The sequence below is a fragment of the Oratosquilla oratoria genome, chromosome 4 (genome assembly GCF_046742065.1).
Source record: "Oratosquilla oratoria isolate Oo_2021 chromosome 4, ASM4674206v1, whole genome shotgun sequence".
Taxonomy (NCBI): Eukaryota; Metazoa; Arthropoda; class Malacostraca; order Stomatopoda; family Squillidae; genus Oratosquilla; species Oratosquilla oratoria.
In genome coordinates, this window is record NC_134780.1 from 81927577 (window position 1) to 81950162 (window position 22586).

A 22586-nucleotide genomic window follows, 5' to 3' on the forward strand; every position below is an offset into this window, starting at 1 on the left:
TAGGCTCCCGGGCTGGCAAGGCTCCGCCTACCACAGTGAGACGTCATTAGGATATGACGTAGTGCAGTCAGTTCCCAAAGGCAGTGATCGCAAGCGGGAGTGAAAGGCAGTCGTTGGTCTTGTATTTTCTTTTTTTTCCGTGTTTTGGCCTACACTTTGTTCCACAGTACACGATGTTGGTGGTACTGACCTTGATAGTGACTCTGGTGGTACTGTTTCTTGGGTATTGCCATCACCGACAGCAGTACTGGCAGTCCAAGGGAGTCTACGTGCCGCCTATGCTTCCTATACTGGGACATTGGCATCATATGTTCTCCAAAACGATTAATGTGTTTGAAACTGTGTTCGAGGTAAGTGACGACACCGTTTATTGTTTTTGTCATTTTCCTTTATGTTATCATTGCAGTTAGCAGTATTTTACCACCATGGTTTTCAGAATTATATTCATTACTGAATAGATTTGCAGAGACAAATATTGGGACAGACAAGGGGAGAGAATCACAGGACGTAGGAGGCCCCTTTAAAAACCGAACACAGCTCCATCAGCCTTTTGTATACTAACGGATTTGTCGACAGTTGGAGAAAGACAAGTCGAAACAGGGCGATCAGAATTTTATTGGCTAAACAAAGAAAGATACCACTTGCCATCTCTCCCCTTCATTATCTTCTCATAATTAGTGTTGCTATCATTATCATCATAATCCTTATTATTATTACTATTATTATTATTATTATTATTATTATTATTATTATTATTATTATTATTATTATTATTATTATTATTATTATTATTATTATTATTATTATTATTATTATTATTATTATTATTATTATTTCTATTATTATTATTATTACTATTATTATTATTATTATTACTATCATTATTATTATCATCATTAATATTATTATTACTATCATTATTTTCATTTTATTATTATTATTATTATTACTATTATTATTATTATTATTATTATTATTATTATTATTATTATTATTATTATTATTATTATTATTATTATTATTATTATTATTAATATTATTACTATTATTACCAGTAGTAGTCGTATTGTTATTATAGTTGTTATTGTTAGTATTAGGATGTTATTATAGCCCCGTACTAGAATATCGACGGCGCGTTATTGTGCAGTTAATTGCATAGTATCATGCAGCCATTCTTTCAGGAACTGTTTTGGGGCGCCCCTGCGGACTAGAGCCACACATAATTTGTCTATGTTTGAGTAAAATATCTAATCCTAGAGGAATGATGTTACTTTTGTACTACGACTATCCCTCCGTTATGCCGTTCCCTTAGACCTCTACTTTACCACTTCCCTGAATATGCTTTTTTTCCGTCTTCTCTAATTTCCGAAGTAGTTTTTACTCAAATGAACGCTCAACTGTTGGCGCTGGTAACCCCTTTATAAGTAGAGGTCCTTGGTATATAGATAGTATTGTTATAATCGTTCATGTCATTATTACTATTATGATGTTATCATTAACATGTTTTTATTACCATGGTTGTTCAGTGTGTATATGGATGGGGTGGTACGGGAGGGAAATGCAAGAGTGTTGATCAGAGGTTTGGAATTGGCGACTGGAAGTGGGAGGTGAGCCCGTTGTTCGCGGATGAAACTGCATTGGTAACTGAGTCTGAAGCAATTGGTGGCGGAATCTAGGAGGATTAGAGGAAGAAGCTGAAAGAAATGTTGGGCATAAGTAAGGTAATGAGATGCGCAAGGGCAGTGTGTTGAATGAAGGGAGAGGATCGCCATGTAATGAAATGGTAGGAGCAAACCATCTTCAGTTGTTGGGACCTATTGTAGAGGTGCTGTGTCTTGTTGCATTGTCTCTGGTCCGAGCAGTGCATGGGGGATAGGAATGACCTTTCATCCACAGGGTGATACGATGGGAAAACCAAATCGGTTTTTCGATAGATGACCGTAGCAAGTGACCAATTGAGCTGAATAGATAGCCGTCATATCACAACACTTGATGCACAGCAGGGAAGCGTTTTTGTTACGAAGTGTCCCGTCATGTTACTATATGGATGTTGGACTGGCGTTTTGTGGCCTGGCGATCGTCACTGATTGTCTATTCATTGTTTCATATTTGAGCTAGAAGCATTTAGCATTTTTAGGTTAATATTAGTTGTTAATTAAGAACAAAACAATAAACAAACGTTTAATGGCCAGTTGAAAACAAACATGTGGAATTCTACTACCAGGTACTCCGAAAATATTTTTCTTTATAGGGTAGCCAATTGGGTGGGTTTTCTATGGTTGCAAGAAAGAGAATAACAGGGAAAAAATAGAAACTAGGATGATGTGACACCCATGATGACTTGACTCACCATCTTGGGTCGCCTGATAACCCCATGGCCGCATTAACCACAAGGCACTTGAAGCACTGACCCTAGAATCCAAGGGCCCCCATATTCTAAGATTGTCAAGGTGTCAATAAAGAACAAACTTATAATGTAAGGTATGATATTGAAACACAAAACGTGTTAAAAAGAAATAATCACGAGTTTCTTAAAACCATGTACTTTAATGCTCGTAGTATTAGGAACAAGTTCCAAGAAATACAGGCGTATATCAAAAGCGAAAATCTCGATATGATAGGAATAACCGAGACATGGTTAAATGGTAAAGAGTTTGAAGCTGAATTTAATATTGCAGGATTTAAACACTTTTATCAGGATAGAAACCACAAGAAAAGTGTGGGTGTTCTGTTGTACGTTAAAAACAATGTATATGCCTGTGTTTTAGAGAAAGTGAAACAGGATGCATATGATAGTTTGTGGGTAGAATTAACCCAAACAAATGGACAAAAATGAATGTAGGTGTAATATATAGGCCAAAGACATTATCATTAGCAGACGACAAACTGTTGTTTCAAGAACTGTCTAGTTTCTGCAATCGGGACTTATTGATAATGGGTGATTTCAATTTTACTGACACTTGGATGACCCTTGAACATGGCCATATAGGTAGTCGCTTGATTGATTTTCGCGGTGACAATTACTTAGTTCAGCATGTAAAAGAGCCCACAAGACATGAAAACTTACTCAATCTTTTGATCACTAGCCCCGAAAGCATGATAGCCAATGTAGAAGTCGGTGAAACTGTTGCAAATAGTGATTACACTTAGATTCAAACTACTAATTTTTTTTTTAGAATAGATACTTGTGTTTCTAAAATACCCGACTTCAGTAAAGCTCAGTTCATAGGGCTACGTCAGGAGCTTCAGCTTACAGAATGGGAGGTAAAATTAAGAGAAAGACCTGTAGATCAGATGTGGGAAATATTTAAAAATACGCTTACTAAAATTATTCATACTTACATCCCTTTTAGGGACAGACGTCCACCAAATCAGGCTTGCCCAAAATGGCTTGACAAAGAAACTAAAAAAAAGTATTGCTAAAAAGAGACAGGCTTATAAGAAATATAAGTGCTCGGGTGCATCTAATGACTATCAAAGTTTTGTATTAATACAGAGAGATTTAAAAACGAAAAAAAAAACGAAAACAACAATACGAATTGAATATCGCTGATAAATCCAAAGAGAATCCCAAAGAATTCTATAGTCACATTAGAGAGTAAAAAAGTTATTAGGAATCACATTGGTTCACTATTATCTGCTGATGGTCAACTTGAATATTCAAGTGAAGGAATGTGTGATATTTTAAACAATTACTTTATCTCAGTATTCGTAAACGAAACACCTCAAAATTAACTCCAAACTGAAACCTTTAAAAAGTCTGGAGTGAACTTACTACGGTAAATATAACAAAATAAAAAAATTAAAAGGTGTATAGAAAAACTCAAAGTTAATAAAACACCAAGGCCTGACGGTTGGCATCCAATAATCTCAAAGGAAATGAAAAATGAGATTGATGTTCCATTAGAAATTATTTTCAAGAAATCCATCATATCCGGAGATGTCCCAAGAGAATGGAAGCTAGCTAACGTTACTTCCATATTCAAAAAAGGTGACAGGAAGAATCCAAATAACTACAGGCCTATAAGTTTGACTTCAATCGTAGGAAAAATGATGGAAACTATCATCAGAGATGCTATCGAACATCATTTAGAAAGTAACTGTTTGATAAATGATAGCCAGCATGGTTTCAGACGGAAACGTTCTTGCGTGACTTACTCGAATTCTACAACACAGTTATCTCGAATTATGACAAAAGAAACAATATAGACTTAACATATGTAGACTTTGCAAAATTTTTTGATACCGTCCCCCACGAAAGACTACTTACTAAACTAGCTTCACATGGAATAAGTGGTAGCCTAAACTCGGACAAGTAATTGGTTGAATGATCGAAAACAGATTTGTTTTAAATGGAAAAACTTCTGGATGGAAAAATATTACGAGTGGAGTTCCTCAGGGCTCCGTTCTTGGACCACATCTATTCATAGTATATATAAATGATATAGACCATGGACTAAAATCTACTGTTTCCAAATTTGCTGAGGATACAACACTATGCGGAATGGCAAATGATCACTTAAACCAATTAGATATTCAAGAAGATTTAGGTAAATTGCAGTAATGGTCTGAAAATGGCCAATGAAATTTAACACACGTTAATGCAAGGTAATGCACATAGGTAAAAATAACAGTAAGTACGATTACAAGTTATTTGGAAATTCGTTAACAAAAGTGGATAGTGAAAAGGATCTCGGCGTAATTATCAGTAACGATCTCAAATCATCTAAGCGGTGTATTTCAACCTCTGAGAAAGCAAATAAGATTCAAGAACTGATTGCGCGATCTTTTGACCTCAAAAGTCCATCACTCATTAACAAGCTATATAAATTGTTAGTTCGTCCACATTTGGAATATGCTGTTTCCGTATGGTCACCGAATCTCATTAAAGACATTGACAGATTGGAAAAAGTACAACGGCAAGCCACAAAACGAAATCCAAATATAAAAAATAAATCATACGAAAATCGACTAAAACATATGAATCTGTTTTCCTTAAAAAAGCGTAGACTCAGAGGTGACTTGATACAGGTCTTTAAGATTTTAAAGGGAATTGACAACATCAAAAGTGACAAAATTTTCACACTGAATGATAATCCGACAAGAAACAATGGTCTCAAACTATCTGGAAATAGATTTAATTTGGAAGTGGGTAGAAACAACTTCGCCAACCGTGTAGTTAATGAATGGAATAAACTTCCTGCAGAAGCAGTGCAATGTAGTTCAGTTCGAAGCTTTGAGTCATTTAGATAAACACCTACGCAAGATGCTGTAATGACTATCATTTATTTTATATTATTTGTTTATTTGTTTTGTTATCATTTGTCTGTTTGTTTATCATTATTTGCTTGATTCTCATTTATCATTAGTTATATGTCAATTTACTCTTATTTACTATTTACCTGTTTGTTTATTATTTAACTGTAACTATACATTCATTTATGTATTTTATTTACTATTTACATTATTATAGTTTTTATTTATTCATTTATTTATCTATTATTATTATGATTGTTTTCGCATCCGACCTAGATATGAACCAAAAGGCCTCCTGTGGGTATGCTCCGCCTTTGTAATCCTTTGTAATATATATATATATATACAGTATATATATATATATATATATATATATATATATATATATATATATACATATATATATATATATATATATATATATATATATACATATACCATTAATTAGAAAGGTAGGAGGGGGTTTAAGTTATCAATAGTTAGACGTTTTGGTTTTTGAGTAAATAATTGTAACAATAAGATTAGTCTTTTGTACTTATTAATTTTTTTATGAATATTGGTAACCTAAACACATTTCTAGCCTTCTGTTTATTGTTAAATATTATCTGAATATTTTTATTCTTAGAAGTTGGGGGTTCCTTAGAGTCTGATAGTCTGAGGTCAACTCCAACTGTAGGACCATGCTGTGGAAGAACACTGAATTTGACTCGAGCGGCGTGGCGGGATCAGGGACGATCCTTCCACGAGGTGATGAAATGGGAGGGGCGACGAGTGGATTTTGGGTTGGTGTATGTTTTAACTCAGCCACCGCACGTCTAAGGGGTAGAAGATTAGTTGGTATATATATTATTCATATATACCATTAGAGCATGGGGGGCCCAAGCTGATCAATGTCTCAACCCTTATTAATCTTAACCCGACACATGTTGCCTCAGTAATTCTCTCCATACCTTGTTCAATGTGCAGTTAAAGTAATTATTTTCATATCCAATTTGTATTTGTATTTTCTAGTATTCGAAAGCTTATGGGATAAGTCCTGTATGGGATTTATGGACACATCTGCAGTCACACAGTATATTTGTATGGCTGGGGACTTATGTCTACTCAAAGAAGAATGTCGATAATTTTTAACTTTTGTTTTCCTCGTTTTCTGATACCCACTTCTAAGATTACGCCTCTTTAGTGCAATATTTTCCCTATGTATTGGAATCTTAGTTGTCGACAAGGAAATACAGCTTCTTCTTGGCCCCACCTGCGAATATTATCACTTTGTACTGATTTCATTTCTTCCATCCTCCAAATTACGAACTTTCATGTCGGCTAATTTTAGAGCTCTTACTACCTGATCTCCGATGATATAGACACACACATATATACATATACTGAAACATACGCACATACATACATACATACATACATACATACATACATACATACATACATACATACATACATACATACATGCATACATACATAGATTCAGTCAAAACTCCCTTTTCTCCCCATTCAACTGCATGAAAGTGTTTGCCATGAACTAGAACGAAGTTCTTAATGTAAGTGACGGTATTGAAGGAGTTTACATTATTTTTCTCTGTCAAGTAGATTAATCAGCATTTCCTTCTTCCACACAGTATCTGATGAAGTCGAAGGCCCCGTACATGGGATGGTACGAAGGTCTCAGGCCTACCTTAGTTGTCCACGACCTCGCCCTTTTGAAGAACATCCTGGTGAAGGACTTCGACCACTTTGTGGACCGAAGACAGTTTGACTTAGGTCACTCGGAAGAGAAGGTCTTTAATGAAATGGTATCTATTGTATCAGGGGAAAAATGGAAGGGGCTGAGATCAACCATAACCCCTACCTTCACTTCGGGGAAGCTGAAAGGGACCTTCCCCTTGATCGAGGCAAAGTGCAAGAAACTAGTCGAGTGGTGTTTAAAGGAAGGAACCACGAGGGACAAAGTGGACATGCACAATCTCTTTAACCGTTTCACCTTGGACAGCATCGCCACCTCCGCCTTCGGGGTCAACACAAACTGCATTGACAACGAAAAGGACGAGTTTGCCATAGCAGCCGATAAAATTTCAGCCCCCCCAGGATTGGCGACGTTGTTAAAATTCCTTGTGGTTCTTACCAGTTCTCGACTCTTTTCTTTCCTGGGTTTGAGGCTCTTGGATCCGGCGATTGACATCTTCACCAAGACAGCAAAGGCGACCCTAAACATGAGGAAGAATAGCGAAAGGCGGGGTGACTTCATAGACTTGATGATGGAGGCCAAACAAGCACACGACCTGGACACGACGAAGAGTAAATATCGTGAGTGGATCTAAAGTGATTTATCTTCTTGTATATCCCGTCTGGGGTATTAGCTGCATGTTATCGTAGCAAAGTAGCATGCAGTTGATACTTTAGAGTCTATATGAGGCGCCCCTACGGACCAGAGCCACACATCATTTTGTCTATGATAGAGGAAAACTCTGTTCATAGAGAAATGATGACATTTTTATACTACGACTGTCCCTCCGTTATGCTGTCCCCCAACCCCTTGTATGATGTCCTGTACCATTTCTCTGAGTATTCATTTTCTGTTTTCGCCGACCCTGTGGTGGGGGAAGAGAATGCTACCACCAAGTTTTTCCACTTGAGTCGTAAAAGACGACAAAAAATGGACGGGGATGGGATTAGGAGTCCTACTACCTGTAGCCCCGAAAGGGGACATTCCTAAAACGAAAAGAAAAGGCATAAGAGGGTCTGGGAGTTTTCCAACCAGTACCCTAAGGTTTGGATCTTTTAATGTGCGTGGATGTGGCACAGATGAGAATAAAAGGGAAGAGATAGGCAGTATGTTTATGAGAAGAAAGATGGATGTGCTGGCTTTGAATGAAACTAAAATGAAAGGAAAGGGTAACTGTGAGTTTGGGAGTGTAGCTGGGAGGTACTCAGGAGTGAAGAGGGGACGAGGAAAAGAAGGGGTGGCTAAACTAGTAAGTGAAGAGATAAGTAAGCGGATAGTGGAGTGGAAGGAGGTTTCATCAAGTCTGATGTGGATGAAGGTGAAGCTGGGAAGGGAGATTTGGATTTTTGTACGTGCGCATTGACCTGGTAGTGAGAAGAGCGTAGAGGAAAGGGAGAACTTTTTGGGTCGATATAAATGAGTGCATTGAGGGATTAGGGAGAAATGTCAATGTGGTTGTATTGGGAGACCTTAATGCTAGGGTAGGAAATGAACCAATAGACGGAGTGATTGGGAAGAATGGAGTTCCTGGTAAAAATCGTAGTGGAGAAATGATGGTGGAGATGTGTCTTGAGAGTTGATGATAGCAAATACAGTGTTTCGGAAGAAAGTTAAGCATAACTACACATGGGAGAGGGTGGTGGATGGAAGGGTGGCAGATAGAGCGTTAAAAGACTATATAGTGGTGACCAGGAGTACGGTAGGAAGAGTTAAGGATGTACATGTGCTAAGGGGAGAGAGTGGGGGAATATCAGATCATTTTCTGGTGGAAGGTAAAATGAGAGTGGAGAATAGGTGGAGAAAGAGGAAAAGGGCAGAAGGTAGGGAGGTACTTAGAGTGAACTGCTTAAATGAGGAAAAAAAGGAGAGTGAGTTTAAGAAGAAACTGAAAGAGGAGTGGGAAGGAGTAAAGGATAGAGTAGAACTAGGAGTGGAGGAGGAATGGGGATGGTTTAAGGAGGGAGTCATAAGGTGTGCAAAGATGGTGTGTGGAACAAGGAGGGCGGGAGGAAAAAGAAGGAAGGGTAGTGAGTGGTGGGATGAGGAAGCAAAGAAATGTGTAGAAGAGAAGAAGCAGGCATTCATAGATTGGCTGCAAATTAGGACGAGGGAATCGTATGAGAGGTACAAAGTAAAGAGAAGGGAAGCTAAGCATAAGATAAAGGAAGCAAAGAGGAGAGGAGATGTGAAATGGGGTGAGAGTATGAGAGAAATTTTTGAAAGCAATAAAAAGATGTTTTGAAAGGAAATTATAAGAGAAAAAGGAGGCGAATCAAGTAGAGAAGAAAAGGTAAAAGGTGCAGATGGAGAGATGATCATGGAAGAGAAGGCAGTGAGAGGAAGGTGGGCAGAGTATTTTAGGGAGTTGCTAAATGTGAAGGAGGATAGGGAGGGAAAGGTAGTTGCAGTGGGAAGCGCTAAGAAAATGAGAGTGATGAGTGAGAAAAATGGAGGAGAAATAGAGAAGGATGAAGTGAAAGCAGCTGTTAAGATGATGAGAGCAGGTAAGGCACCTGGTATGGATGGATGCCATGCAGAATGTCTGAAGAAAGGAGGTACAGTGATGGTGGACTGGCTGGTGAGGTTGTTTAATATTTGTTTGAGAGAAGGTAGAGTGCCGGAGGACTGGAGGAGTGCCTGTATAGTTCCGCTTTACAAGGGAAAGGGGGACAAGTGTGAGTGTAGTAGTTACAGAGGGATCAGCTTGTTGAGTGTAGTTGGGAAGGCTTATGGGAGGATCTTGATTGAGAGGATTAGGAGAGGAACTGAGGGAGTAATTGGTGAGGAACAGTGTGGGTTTAGGACAGGTAGGGGATGTGTAGATCACATCTTTGTGGCAAGATTAATATGTGAGAAAGCTATAGGTTAAGGTAAAGATGTTTTTTGGGCTTTTATGGATCTGGAAAAGGCTTATGATAGGGTAGACAGGAAGGCACTGTGGGAGGTACTGCAGATATATAGGATGGGAGGAAAGCTGTTAAGAGCAGTCAAGAGTTTTTACGAGAGTAATAGAGCTTGTGTCAGGATTAGAAATGGAGAGAGTGAATGGTTTGAGGTAAAGGTGGGACTTCGTCAGGGATGTGTTATGTCGCCCTGGCTGTTCAATCTTTACATGGATGGAGTGGTGCGAGAGGTGAATGCAAGGGTAGTGGGTCAGGGGTTGGAGATGATTAAAGAAAATGGAGAAAAGTGGGATGTGAGCCAGCTGTTGTTTGCTGACGACACTGCGCTTGTAGCAGGATCAGAGGAGGGATTGAGGAAGTTAGTGACAGAGTTTGAGAAGGTGTGTGAAAGAAGGAAGCTGAAGATAAATGTGGGTAAATGTAAGGTGATGAGATGTACAAGGGGAGAGAGTGACAGCAGGCTGGAGGTGAGCATTAAGGGTGAAAGACTGGAGGAAGTGGATAGTTTTAGATACTTGGGTGCGAATGTGGCAGGAAAGGGAGGAGTTGGGGTGGAGGTAGAATGTAGATTGAGAGAAGCGAGTAAATGCCTTGGTGGATTGAAAAGTGTAATGAAAAATAGACATCTGGGAATGGATGCTAAGAGGAGGTTATATGAAGGAGTGACTGTGCCAACAGCATTGTACGGGGCAGAAACATGGAACATGAGAGAGGAAGGGAGAAGGAGTTTGAATGTATTTGAGATGAAATGTCTGAGAAGTATGATTGGGGTTACTAGGCTAGATAGAGTGAGAAATGAGGAGGTGAGGAGGAGAACAGGGGTGGAAAGGGAACTGGGAGATAGGGTTGAGGAAAGAGTATTAGGATGGTTTGGACACACGGAAAGAATGAGCGAAGAAAGATTAGTAAAAGAAGTGTGGAAGGTAGAGGTGGGGGAGTGAATATGAGGGGGCGTCCTAGGATGAGGTGGATGGATGGGGTGAAAGGGGCATCACAAAAGAGAGGAATGTCTGTTGAGGAAGGACGGGAGAGGACAGAAGATAGGGGTGAATGGAGAAGGGTTGTGTATAGATGATGTTGTGATGCATGAGGGGGAGTGGGTGGGGGATGGGGGGTGAGGAAGTATGTATGAAAAAAAAAAAAATTATGCAGCCCGAAGGGATTTCTCCCCGTCTTCCCCTTTTCTGCATGAGGGGACGGAGAGGAGGGATCGCCGAATTTATGAAGCGGCCTTGCTGTGGGTGTACTGTCTCTTGCGACACTGCTTCTGACCCAGGGTAGTGGACAGGATGCAGGGATGACCTGTCATCCAGGAGGTGCCAAGATAAGAGGGAGGGTGGAGGGGAGTGGAATATATAGGAAATGGAATAGGTGGGAGTGATTTCTATGCCCTTTTTCTTTTTGGCTACCCCCCATATAGGGGAAAAAGCCTTTGGTATATGTATGTATGTATACAGTGGAGGAAACAAGGTCCTCGACACATTCTGATGTGGTGCATTCTTGGCACCTGGCAGCAAAGACGTAGAAAATTAGTGTAGTCAATAATGAAGTCTTGTTTTCTTCAGTTAACGCGACTATTTTTGATGGACGCTTATTCAACAATAAACACGAATTAAAAACCCCGTTGATACTTACGCATTCTAGCAAAGTGTCGAAGAACTTGTTTTCCCAGTTGTACTCAGCCGTACAGCATGGCATTTCTAACCATATAGTCTTTGATGTAGACATATATGGATATATACATACATGTGGTGTGTATGTGCGCATGTGATTACATTTGCGATCACAGATCACTTTGGACATGCATTCACATGTTACACTGGATCATGACTCACTCACCCAACACATAAATTTTTTCATGAATTCACGTAGTCCTTTCCTTTACTTCATTATAACCGTGATTTGGGGGAAATCTGTCCTTACCGGCATGTTCACTAAAATATGAATCAAACACACCGTTTGCTCCTGTCATGCCCAATCTCGCTTCACACATATTTTTATCTTTTCGTGCTTGTTCTAGTTATCGTTCCACTTAATGAGAATTGTTGTTGGTCACCTCTAGGACGGTGTTTATTGAATATTTGAAAACAACAACAACAACAATAACTCCTTCGTTGTTATACTATAAAAAGAATATATATTTCACTTCACAGCCGTTACCGATGACACTATCATCTCCCAAGTTGTCCTGTTCCTTTTCGCGGGATTCCAAACCACCTCCACGGCGCTCAGCTTTGCTGCGGGTCTTTTGGCCAGACATCATGAAGTGCAAGAGCTAATTCGCGAGGAGCTCCGAGGTCTGATGGAGACCTATGGAGAACTCAACTACAAGGCCATAGGAGAAGCCAAATACCTCGAGGCTTGTATACACGGTAAGTCTGACTGTATACCAATGGTTCCCACACTGCAGGGTACACTGATATGATAATTTTGTGAGAACGAGGAATTCAGGGAACCGAGAAAACAATATACATCGAAAAAAAAAAACACAAAATAAGAATAAACGTGGTTTGCCTTCTTGTGGGACTATGGGATCATCTAAGACTACTCGCTTTCACGGGATGAGTACCTTTTCTTCTCTTCCTCTTCCTTTTCTTTTATGGCCGTGTGTAGGGCAAGTATTTGCCGTGGTACAGGAAACACGAATGGAAAGTCAACGATTATTTTTTCCCTTAATTTTTACTGTTTTCTCACTACTTTTCATAAGGAGAGATCAGAACCAGAGACTATCCCCCTCCTCCCCTTGTAACTACTGCTACTAGATTATATCCAGCATAGTTTCCTTCCATTCTGTTTACTATAACACAAGTTTTCGTTAATTCGGTCTTCAAACACCATCTGGTCGATACTACTACTATTTGAAATTGAATACGAAATGTCATGCGGACGTTTTGAACATTGTTGGGTCTCGGTGCGGGGCTGGGGGTCAGGTCAGGACTAAGAGTCGGGTCATAGAGGGTAATATGCATACTTTGGGTCAAGCCATTTGGGGGCGAGGGCCCAACAGTCAGGTCAGCGATTTGAAATAAATAAATAGCAATCTAACTGATTTAATTATTAATGTACAAAACACATTTACCCCCCTAAAGTCAATACGGAAAAATAGTAATACTCCCAAATGGATGACGGACAGATTGAAACATGAGATCGGAATGAAAAGAGGACTTTACGTAAAAATAAAAAAACGGGGAATCACACCTTAGATCAAAATATAACGAAATGGCAAAGCTGGTTAAAAGGAATACACGTACAGCGAAACGTAATTATGAAATCAAGGCTGCCAGTCAAGCAAAATCCAACCCAAAGGGTTTCTTTCACCTCTATAGAACAAGAAATAAAGAAAGAATAGGACCAATTAAAAACGATGAAAATGTCATGATAGAATCGGAGGAAAAAATGAGGAGTTGAACAATTATTTTCTATCGGTGTTTACTAATGAGAGGTTAGATAAAGTACCTGACTGCGATCCGATTTACAGAGGGGATGAAGAAAGTAGTCTATCTAATATCAGCATTAGTAAAGAAGTAGTCAAGCAGATTGAAAGACTTAAAGCTACAAAATCTCCGGGTCCAGACGAAATTTTTCCAAGAATGCTTAAGGAGTGTAAATTTGAAATCTGCGACCAGTTAACTGAAATGTTCAATAAATCGGTAGACACAGGTTTTGTGCCAACTGCTTGGAGGCAGGCAAACGTTGTTCCTGTTTTTAAGAAGGGAGATAGATCGTCTATATGCAACTACAGGCCAATCAGTTTGACATCGGTTATAGGAAAAATGCTTGAATCAATAATAGTGAATAGACTCAGAGAACACATCGGAGGGCATAATTTAATTCGTGATTCACAGCATGGTTTCTCCAAGGGTAAGTCATGTGTGACTAATCTTCTATCCTTTTACACTAAAGTATATAAGGCGTCAGATAACAATGATAATTACGATGTTATTTACCTTGACTTTAGCGAAGCGTTCGACAAGGTGCCATACCAGAGACTACTAAATAAAATCAAAGCGCATGGCATAGGAGAAAAAGTGTTAGAATGGATTAGAGTTTGGATTAGTAACAGAAAACAGTGGGTCACCATAAATGGAATAAAATCTAGGTGGAGCAATGTTACTAGCGGGGTCCCCCAGGGCTCGGTTTTGGGTCCCTTGTTCATTATGTACATAAACGACTTAGACGATGGGATAAATAGTGATGTTAGTAAGTTTGTGGACGACACTAAAATAGGACGCCTAATTAGGTTAGGAGACGACGCAGAGATTCTGCAGGATGATCTTAACAAATTGTTAACATGGTCGGTGAAATGGCAAATGAACTTCAATATCTCTAAGTGTAGCGTGTTAAACGTAGGGCTACACAATTCCGAAAATAGATAAAGCTTAGATAACACGTTTTTAGAAAAATCTGAGTGCGAGAGGGACTTGGGAATTCTAGTGAGTCCGGACCTTAAAACCAGGAAGCAGTGCATTAGCGCCAGAAATAAAGCTAACAGGGCATTAGGTTTCATTGCTAGGACGGTAACGAATAGAAGTGCAGAGGTAATTATTAAACTCTAGCGATAGTTAGACCCATCCTTGACTATGCGGTATAGTTTTGGTCTCCGTCCTACAGAATGGACATAAATTCACTAGAATCAGTACAGAGAAGAATGACCAAAATGATACATGGACCCAGAAATTTGCCTTACGAAGAGAGGCTTAGGCACCTAAATTTACACTCTCTGGAAAGAATCAGAGTGCGGGGTGATCTAATAGAAGTGTTCAAATGGATCAAAGGCTATAACAAGGATGATGCAAACAAGGTCATCACAATAAGACAACAGGGCAGGACTCGCAGTAATGGGTATAAACTGGACAAATTTAGATTTAAGAAGGAAATAGGCAAGAATTGGTTTACTAATAGGGTGGTCGATGAATGGAATAAACTTACTAACCATGTAGTAAGCGCTGAAACTCTCAGTTGTTTTAAGAAACGATTAGACAACTTTATGGATGGGGATGACAGGTGTTGATGGATACGGAGCTGCCTAGTGTAGGCCTTATGGTCTCTTGCAGTCTCCTTTATTCTTATGTTCTTACTATCACTACTAGGCGGTGTCACACAACATTGACAGCAGTTGCAGATCTTAATTTTAAAGACTTAAATGGGAGAGTGGAAGCTAGGCGAAGACAGTTGCGGCTGTCGTTGGGTCACGCTATGAACGAAGTTATCAAATATGCCCCTGTGTGATGGGTCAGCCGGGGTGTGAGTTGCCAGTGATTGATGGATTCTGATGGTGAACCTTTTCTTCTTTTCCAGAGGCGCTGCGGCTCTTTCCGCCAGTACCGATTACCGAGAGAATCGCCACCAAAGAATACACGTACGTTGACCCTCTAGTTATAGATATAGCATGGCCTAATCCATGGGCAATTTTTATTTGTATTATCTGCTTTCTTCGTATTGCACTCTGATCGCCCAAAGACCTGCATGTTCTTTTATAACAGTGCCATAAAATCACTATAGTCATAATTCATTGTATCTCATCATATCACACTACACTATACTTAACTTCTCGTAGAAGCGTAGTTGTGAAACCTTGCTGTGGAAAATCTCTGACTCGCTGCAATGCTTTTGACCCAAGGAATGTGAAGGGGGAGGGGGTGTAAGATAACCCTTAATCTCCAAAGTGGTGACATGAGAGGAGTCGCTAATTGGGATTCATTGTGACGTGTGTGGGTGTGCGTCTTTTGTGTGTCACCTTATAGCAAAGGATTAGACCTACGCCTCCCAGGTAACAGACTGCAGCTACTGGATCAGTTGTTGTACTGTATGAGGATATATATATATATATATATATATATATTTATATATATGTATATATATAATACATACATACATACATACATATACCAAGGCTTTTCCCCCCTTACAAGGGAGGTAGCCAAAAAAGGAAAAGGCATAAAATCATTCCCACCCATTCCATCCCTGAATACACTCCACACCCCTCCACCCTCCCTCTTATCTTGGCACCTCCTGGATGACGGGTCATCCCTACACCCTGTCCACTGCCCTGGGTCAGAAGCAGTGTCGCAAGACACAGCACATCCACAGCAGGGCCGCTTCATCAAATTGGCGACCCCCCCTCTTCGTCCCCCCATGCCTAACAGGAGAAGACGGGGAGAAATCCCTTCGGGCTGCGTCAAATTTTGCTCACACATACTACCTCACCCCCCCCTCATGCATCACAACATCATCCATATACAACCATTCTCCATTCACCCCTGTCTTCTGTCCTCTCCCGTCCTTCCTCAACAGACATTCCCCTCTTCCCCAAAGCCCCCTTCACCCCATCCCTCCACCTCATCCTAGGACGTCCCCTCATGTTCACTCCCTCCACATCTGCCTTCCACACCTCTTTTACTAATATTTTTTCACTCATTCTCTCCATGTGTCCAAACCATCTTAATACTCTTTCATCAACCCTATGTTCCAACTCCCTTTCCAGCCCTGTTCTCCTCATCTCCTCATTTCTCAATCTATCTAGCCTAGTAACCCCTATCATACTTCTCAGATATATCATCTCAAACACATTCAAACTCCTTCTCTCTTCCTCTCTTATGTTCCATGTTTCTGCCCCATATAGTGCTGTTGGCACAGACACTCCTTCATATAGTCTCCTCTTAGCATCCATTCCCAAATGTCTATTCCTCATTACACTCTTTAAACCACCAAGGCATTTACTCGCTTCTTTCAATCTACATTCTACCTCCACCTTCACTCCACCTTTTCCTGCCACATTTGCACCCAAGTATCTAAAACTTTTTCCCCCCTACATGGGGGGTAGCCAAAAAGAAAAAGATCGAGACATCACTCGATGGAGGAGACGAAGGAGTGGACGCCCACACAGAATTCCTGGCTGCTGGGGCAAGTGGATCGAACCTGTCGAGAGCTGTCTGGAGTGGGAAGGAAGGAAGGAAGGGTGCCTGCATGGGAGCTTGCCTGCTCGGAGAGACCGTGAAGGGGACTGATGCCGGAGTGTGAGTGAAGCAAAAGGCTCCCTGGCGTCTGCCCCAATTGATTTTGATGGTGAGGATTAGAACGATGTCTGTAAATGAGTCAGCTTTATGGTTACTGATTCTATACCTTTTTTTTAATCTACCTATTGCAGAATTCCCGGAACTGACGTGATAATCGAGAAGGACACGGTGATCGGAGTGCATGTCTGGGCACTGAACCGGGACCCCAGAATTTGGGAAGACCCAGAAGAATACAAGCCGGAACGCTTCCTCCCTGAGAACAAAACCCCTGAACAAAACTTCGCCTTCCAATCCTTCGGCCAGGGACCCAGAAACTGCATCGGTGCGTCACTCAGAATTTTTTATATGTGTATATGTATATATACACACACACACACATATATATATATATATATATATGTATGTATACATTACACACACACACGCACATATATATATATATATATATATATATATATATATATATACATATATATATATATATATACACATTACACACACACACACACACACACACACACACACACACACACACACACACACACACACACACACATATATATATATATATATATTATATATATACATATATGTGTGTGTGTGTCCATGTGTGTGTGTGTGCATTCACGAAGAACTCATAATCGGAATAAAAGGAAACTTAGAAGAAAGTATAACTTTTATATTTTGGCTAATAGCTATAGCCCTCTTCAGGAAAATACAGGTTATAAGAAATGGTTGAGACATAAATACAATTGAGATGTAAGTGGAGGTGGAACACGTATAAATTAACACAAGATATTCTGCCACGGAGGACGGAGTCAGAAGGTAGGGGATATGTGGTCAAACGGTAGAGGTGTGAGGTCAGAAGGGGTGCGGGGTCAGGAGTGGTTGGGGATCAGGATCAGGAGGGTGAAGATTTTTAACTAATGGCTCACATCTAGACGTGAGATTATGTCCAGGAACCATTGACATTTGGAGATATTTAAGTTCGGGCATTCTTCTATTCAGGCGGATTCAATCATTTTTCTCCTGAAGCTGCAGATGGACTTAAACAATATTTTGGCCTTGTCCCAGTCAAGACTATGATTTTTGTTGCTGAGATGTTGGAACACAGTGGGATTTTCCTGAGCATATCTAATGGATCTTTTGTTCTCTGTTAATCTGTGTTAAGATCCCTGCCGGTTTGGCCAAGGTACAGTAAATCACAATCTCTACGTGGTAGGCTATAAACTCCTGGAGTCTTAGCACCCCTTAACCTTTGATGGACATTAACAATTTGTTTGTGTACAGTATTAGGGTAATGATAAGCAACTGTGAGGCGGTTGTTGGGGATTAAATTAAAAGAAGGATTGATGGAGTTACAATAGGGTTTTTAACGTCTTAGAAAGAGGGTTGTGTGGTGGGAATTGAAGTTTCATGGTAGCTGGCTCTAGCCTTGCTGAGGGCTTGATCCAGTAACCAGGACGGGTATGCTAACTTCTACAAAAGTTGCCTTTTGATAAGGTCAATTTCTTGGTCCAAGAATCTAGGAGTACAAATCCTAAAAGCGCTCAGAAAAAGGCCGGAGTCAACACACTTCTTGACTCTGTCGGAATGGTCACTGAAAAAATGGAGATAACTACCTTAATGGGTATGTTTCCTATGAACTGTAAAAATAAATCTCCATCAATCTTTCTAATATATATATATATAAAGGGGGATCTGTTGATCCCAATCAGTTTTGAATTTAAAGATGGTGGATGATTAGTTCAACTTGTCCAAAAATACCTCGAACGCAACAAAAACAGCAAAAAATATCATAGTATTGACTGGGACAAGGCCAAAATATTGTTTAAGTGCACCTGCAGCTTCAGGAGAAAAATTGTTGAATCCGTCTTAATAGAAGAATGTCCGAACTTAAATATCTCCAAAGGTCAATGGTCCCTGGATATGATCTCACGTCAAGCTGTGAGCCGTTTGATTAAAAATCTTCACCCTCCTGATCCGCTCCCCAAACTTTCCTGACCCCGCATCCCCTCTGACCTCACACCTCTACCCGTTTGACCACATATCCCCTTCCTTCTGACTCCGTTCTGCGTGACGGAATAACTTGTGTCAAACTATACTTGTTCCTCCTCCACTTACATCTCAATTGTATTTATGTCTCAATCATTTCTTGTAACCTGTACTTTCCTGAAGAGGGCTATAGCTATTAGCCTCACAATATGAATGCATTCATCTATTTATTTAATTTTCTATGTATTTGTCTTGTTCTTTTTGTTCTTCTGCCCGTCAGGAATGCGGTTTGCTCTTCTGGAAACCAAGCTGGCACTGGCGCACCTGGTCCTCAACATGAAACTCCATGTGGCGCCCGGCCACGAGGGTCCTCTCGAGGTCGACGTCTCTGTGAATATGATGAAGGCCAAGGGCGGCATCAATCTAGCCTTCGAGCCTATTCAGGCGTAAAGGAAGGAAAGAAGGAACGAGGGAAGGAAGGAAGGGACGACTTTTGACGTCGGGAGAGACCGAAGGAACGATAGGATTTTTTAAATCTATCATTATTATTATTATTATTATTATTATTATTATTATTATTATTATTATTATTATTATTATTATTATTATTATTATCATTATCATTATCATTATTATTATTATTATTATTATCATTATTATTATTATTATTATTATTATTATCATTATTATTATTATCATTATTATTATTATTATTATTATTATTATTATTATTATTATTATTATTATTATTATTATTATTATTATTATTATTATTATTATTATTATAATTATTATAATTATTATAATTATTATAATTATTATAATTATCATTATTATTATTATTATTATTATTATTATTATTATTATTAATTATCATTATTAATTATCATTATTAATTATCATTATTAATTATCATTATTAATTATCATTATTATTATTATTATTATTATTATTATTATTATTATCATTATCATTATCATTATCATTATCATTATCATTATTATTATTATTATTATTATTATTATTATTATTATTATTATTATTATTATTATTTGCTGAGTGTCCTTTCCGCGATCCTTTCCACAAATTCAAAACCGAGGCAGTAACCTAACTTAACCCTCTTTGGCATACTGTCACATTTCATCATGCTCACATGGAATGGACGGACAACAGCCAACCCCAAACATCGCGGGGCAGGAGTTGCACTTAGGGTATTGGAGAACGAAGATGGGAGGGTAACATAGCGTCTCGCGAGGTACAAAAGGAGGAAAGAACCCAAAATCGCGGAAAAGACCCACTAGAAAGAATTATATTTCTGCCAAGTAAATGAATGACTAGATAAATTAAATTAGAAGATCTTCCATAGAAAGACACTTCGATTCTTGAGTGATTGATTGATTGATTTTTCCTTAGGGAACGTCACCATGGCAGATGGGGTGTACAAGCGAGTTGTCTATATATTAAACAAAGCATGTAAAGGTATTTTTTTTATTATTAAAGGCAAGCATTTATTACAAGTGTGTATTTTCTCTTCACCTGGAACGGAAACAAAACGTCAGATCGTTTGACAAAGCCGTTATTTCGCCCAACTTGAATCCGAGAAAATTTTATTTTATTTTATTAAGCTCATGGGACAATCTAAGAAGCCAGATGAAACTCATCTCGATTAACTCCGATACGATTATTTTAAAACCGCCTGGTATTATTGCGTTCCTGTATTTTTTACTTTATTCTCGTCCCGGGACTCATGACCGCTTTCCCACACTCAGAAACAGGACATTCCAATGTCAAAAGGGCCCTCAGTACCTAAACATCACCTGACTAAGTGCTTTGCTAAGCATAAAATGATGCAATACTGAATGTCGAGGATCGATAGTGTTGGACGCTGCCATCTATATGTAATAAAACCATCAAAATTCTTCAAGGCAACTCGGGTGTGTACGTCCGGCACGCCAAGACCTCATGGTCCTTGTACAAATGTAAATTGACAAGTAGTGTACGTCAGTCTTTATTGGCCCTATCAGCCCACCTAACATGTAATCCAACACTGATGCATTAGTGAGAATGACATCAGTAAAGTATGCCAGAGCATTAAAGAGAATAATCAAGATGGCGCCCACTAAAATAAATAGAATCGTCTTGGGTTAGAAAGAAATATGTAGAGCACGCCACTATATATAAGGGGTTGGCATTTGTCGTCTACACGCGAAGGAGCGAGAGGAGCTGAACACTTTAAAGTGTGTGTGGTGTGATAAAGAGGTGCTAGACCAAACCGGATACACTGGGAGTGTGCCCCGCTAGCTAAGGAGCTAGGATAGCACGCCACAATTTCGTGGTGGGCTGCCTAGCTTCCCTGCTGTCCGGGCGTTGATCCCACCTTTGAGTTACTGCAGGGCTTAGGAAGCCTGACCTGGAGGTCAAGTGAAGAAACTTCGGATCTATCATCGACGACCATATAACCGCAGACGCTGGGTCCACCTCTACGGGTGCTGCACACGACTTTAAAAGGCCTTATCATAATTCAAGTCTCGTGAATAGGGAGGCTGTCCGTGTGCAAGGGTTGGGTGAAGCTGGGGCATCGGCGAGTGGAGGAGTAATGATGTCGACGGCCACGTTTAAAGGTTTTATCGAACTGGGGTATTTTTCCTCCGCCTGTTGGAACAGATTTGCAGTTCGTAGCTTTCAGGAAGGAATATAATATTCTATGTATTTTTGTTGAAGGATCAAAATTGTTTGCCATAGTGATTTTATGGCGGAAAAAGTTCTGGAGGTGGGCAGTACTGCCGACTGGCGGGGTTATGCGGCACGGGAGTCCTGCACCATCCTTCGGACCCTCGGTATAAATGAGGGTGAACTAAAAATCCTAGCCATGAGAATGGCCTGTGGTGGGGCCTCCATCAGGAAGACCTGGCGCAGGACCGCTAGTTGGTAGGGGTGGGTAATTCTACACCATCCTTCGGACTTTCAGTATAAGTGAAGGTTAACTTAAACTTCTAGCAATGAGTGTGGCCTGCGGAGAGTTCTCCATATGGAAGACCTTTCACAGGACCGTTGTGTGTGTGGGGGGGGGGGGTAGTCCTTTACCATCCTTCGGGCCCTTGGTATAAATGAGGGTATACTCCTAGCAATGAGTGTGGCTTGCGGCTAGGTCTCCATCTGGAAGACATTGCACAGGACCGCTGGCTGGGAGGGGAGTCCTGTACCATCCTTCGGTCCCTCGGTATAAATGTTGCCTGCGGCGGGGTTTCCATCTAGAAGACCTGGCGGAGGACCACTGGTTGGGAGCGGAGGATCACCTAAAGTAGGTCCCCTGGTTATTACCGGCTCTGACTTCTTTTGGGCGTACTAGTACCTTCGCCTTCACACTCTATCCACACTTTTTCACCTACGAGTACATCTACTGCTTACGCCTGTCGTTTGTCTTATTCTGTTGGGTCCATGATTGTCGCGCTCCTTGTTTACGACTAAAGATAGATATATAAATTGGTAGGTGGTAGCTGGCCAAGATAGTTTAGACCATAAGGAACACGAACAAACTTTATACATATAATTTTCACTTCACATTTGGTGGTGAATGAGACTAGTGTTTCTCAAATATGTGACTTTTATTATTGTGATATTATTACTTCAAAGTCAAAATAGATGACTGTGATGTGTACGGGTGTGCGGGTGTGGGAGGCT

At 39.9% G+C, this 22586-nt stretch overlaps 1 protein-coding gene across 1 annotated transcript; it reads left to right on the plus strand.

Moving 5' to 3' along the window:
* The first annotated feature begins 37 nt into the window (after positions 1 to 37).
* On the plus strand, positions 38 to 20422 carry LOC143024975 (cytochrome P450 6k1-like). Its single transcript, XM_076184514.1, has 6 exons — positions 38 to 350; positions 6888 to 7572; positions 12048 to 12266; positions 15193 to 15253; positions 17042 to 17232; positions 19186 to 20422. The coding sequence occupies exons 1-6, from the start codon at positions 174 to 176 to the stop codon at positions 19353 to 19355; spliced, it is 1503 nt and encodes a 500-aa protein (XP_076040629.1). The 5' UTR covers positions 38 to 173; the 3' UTR covers positions 19356 to 20422.
* The last annotated feature ends 2164 nt before the right edge of the window (positions 20423 to 22586 follow it).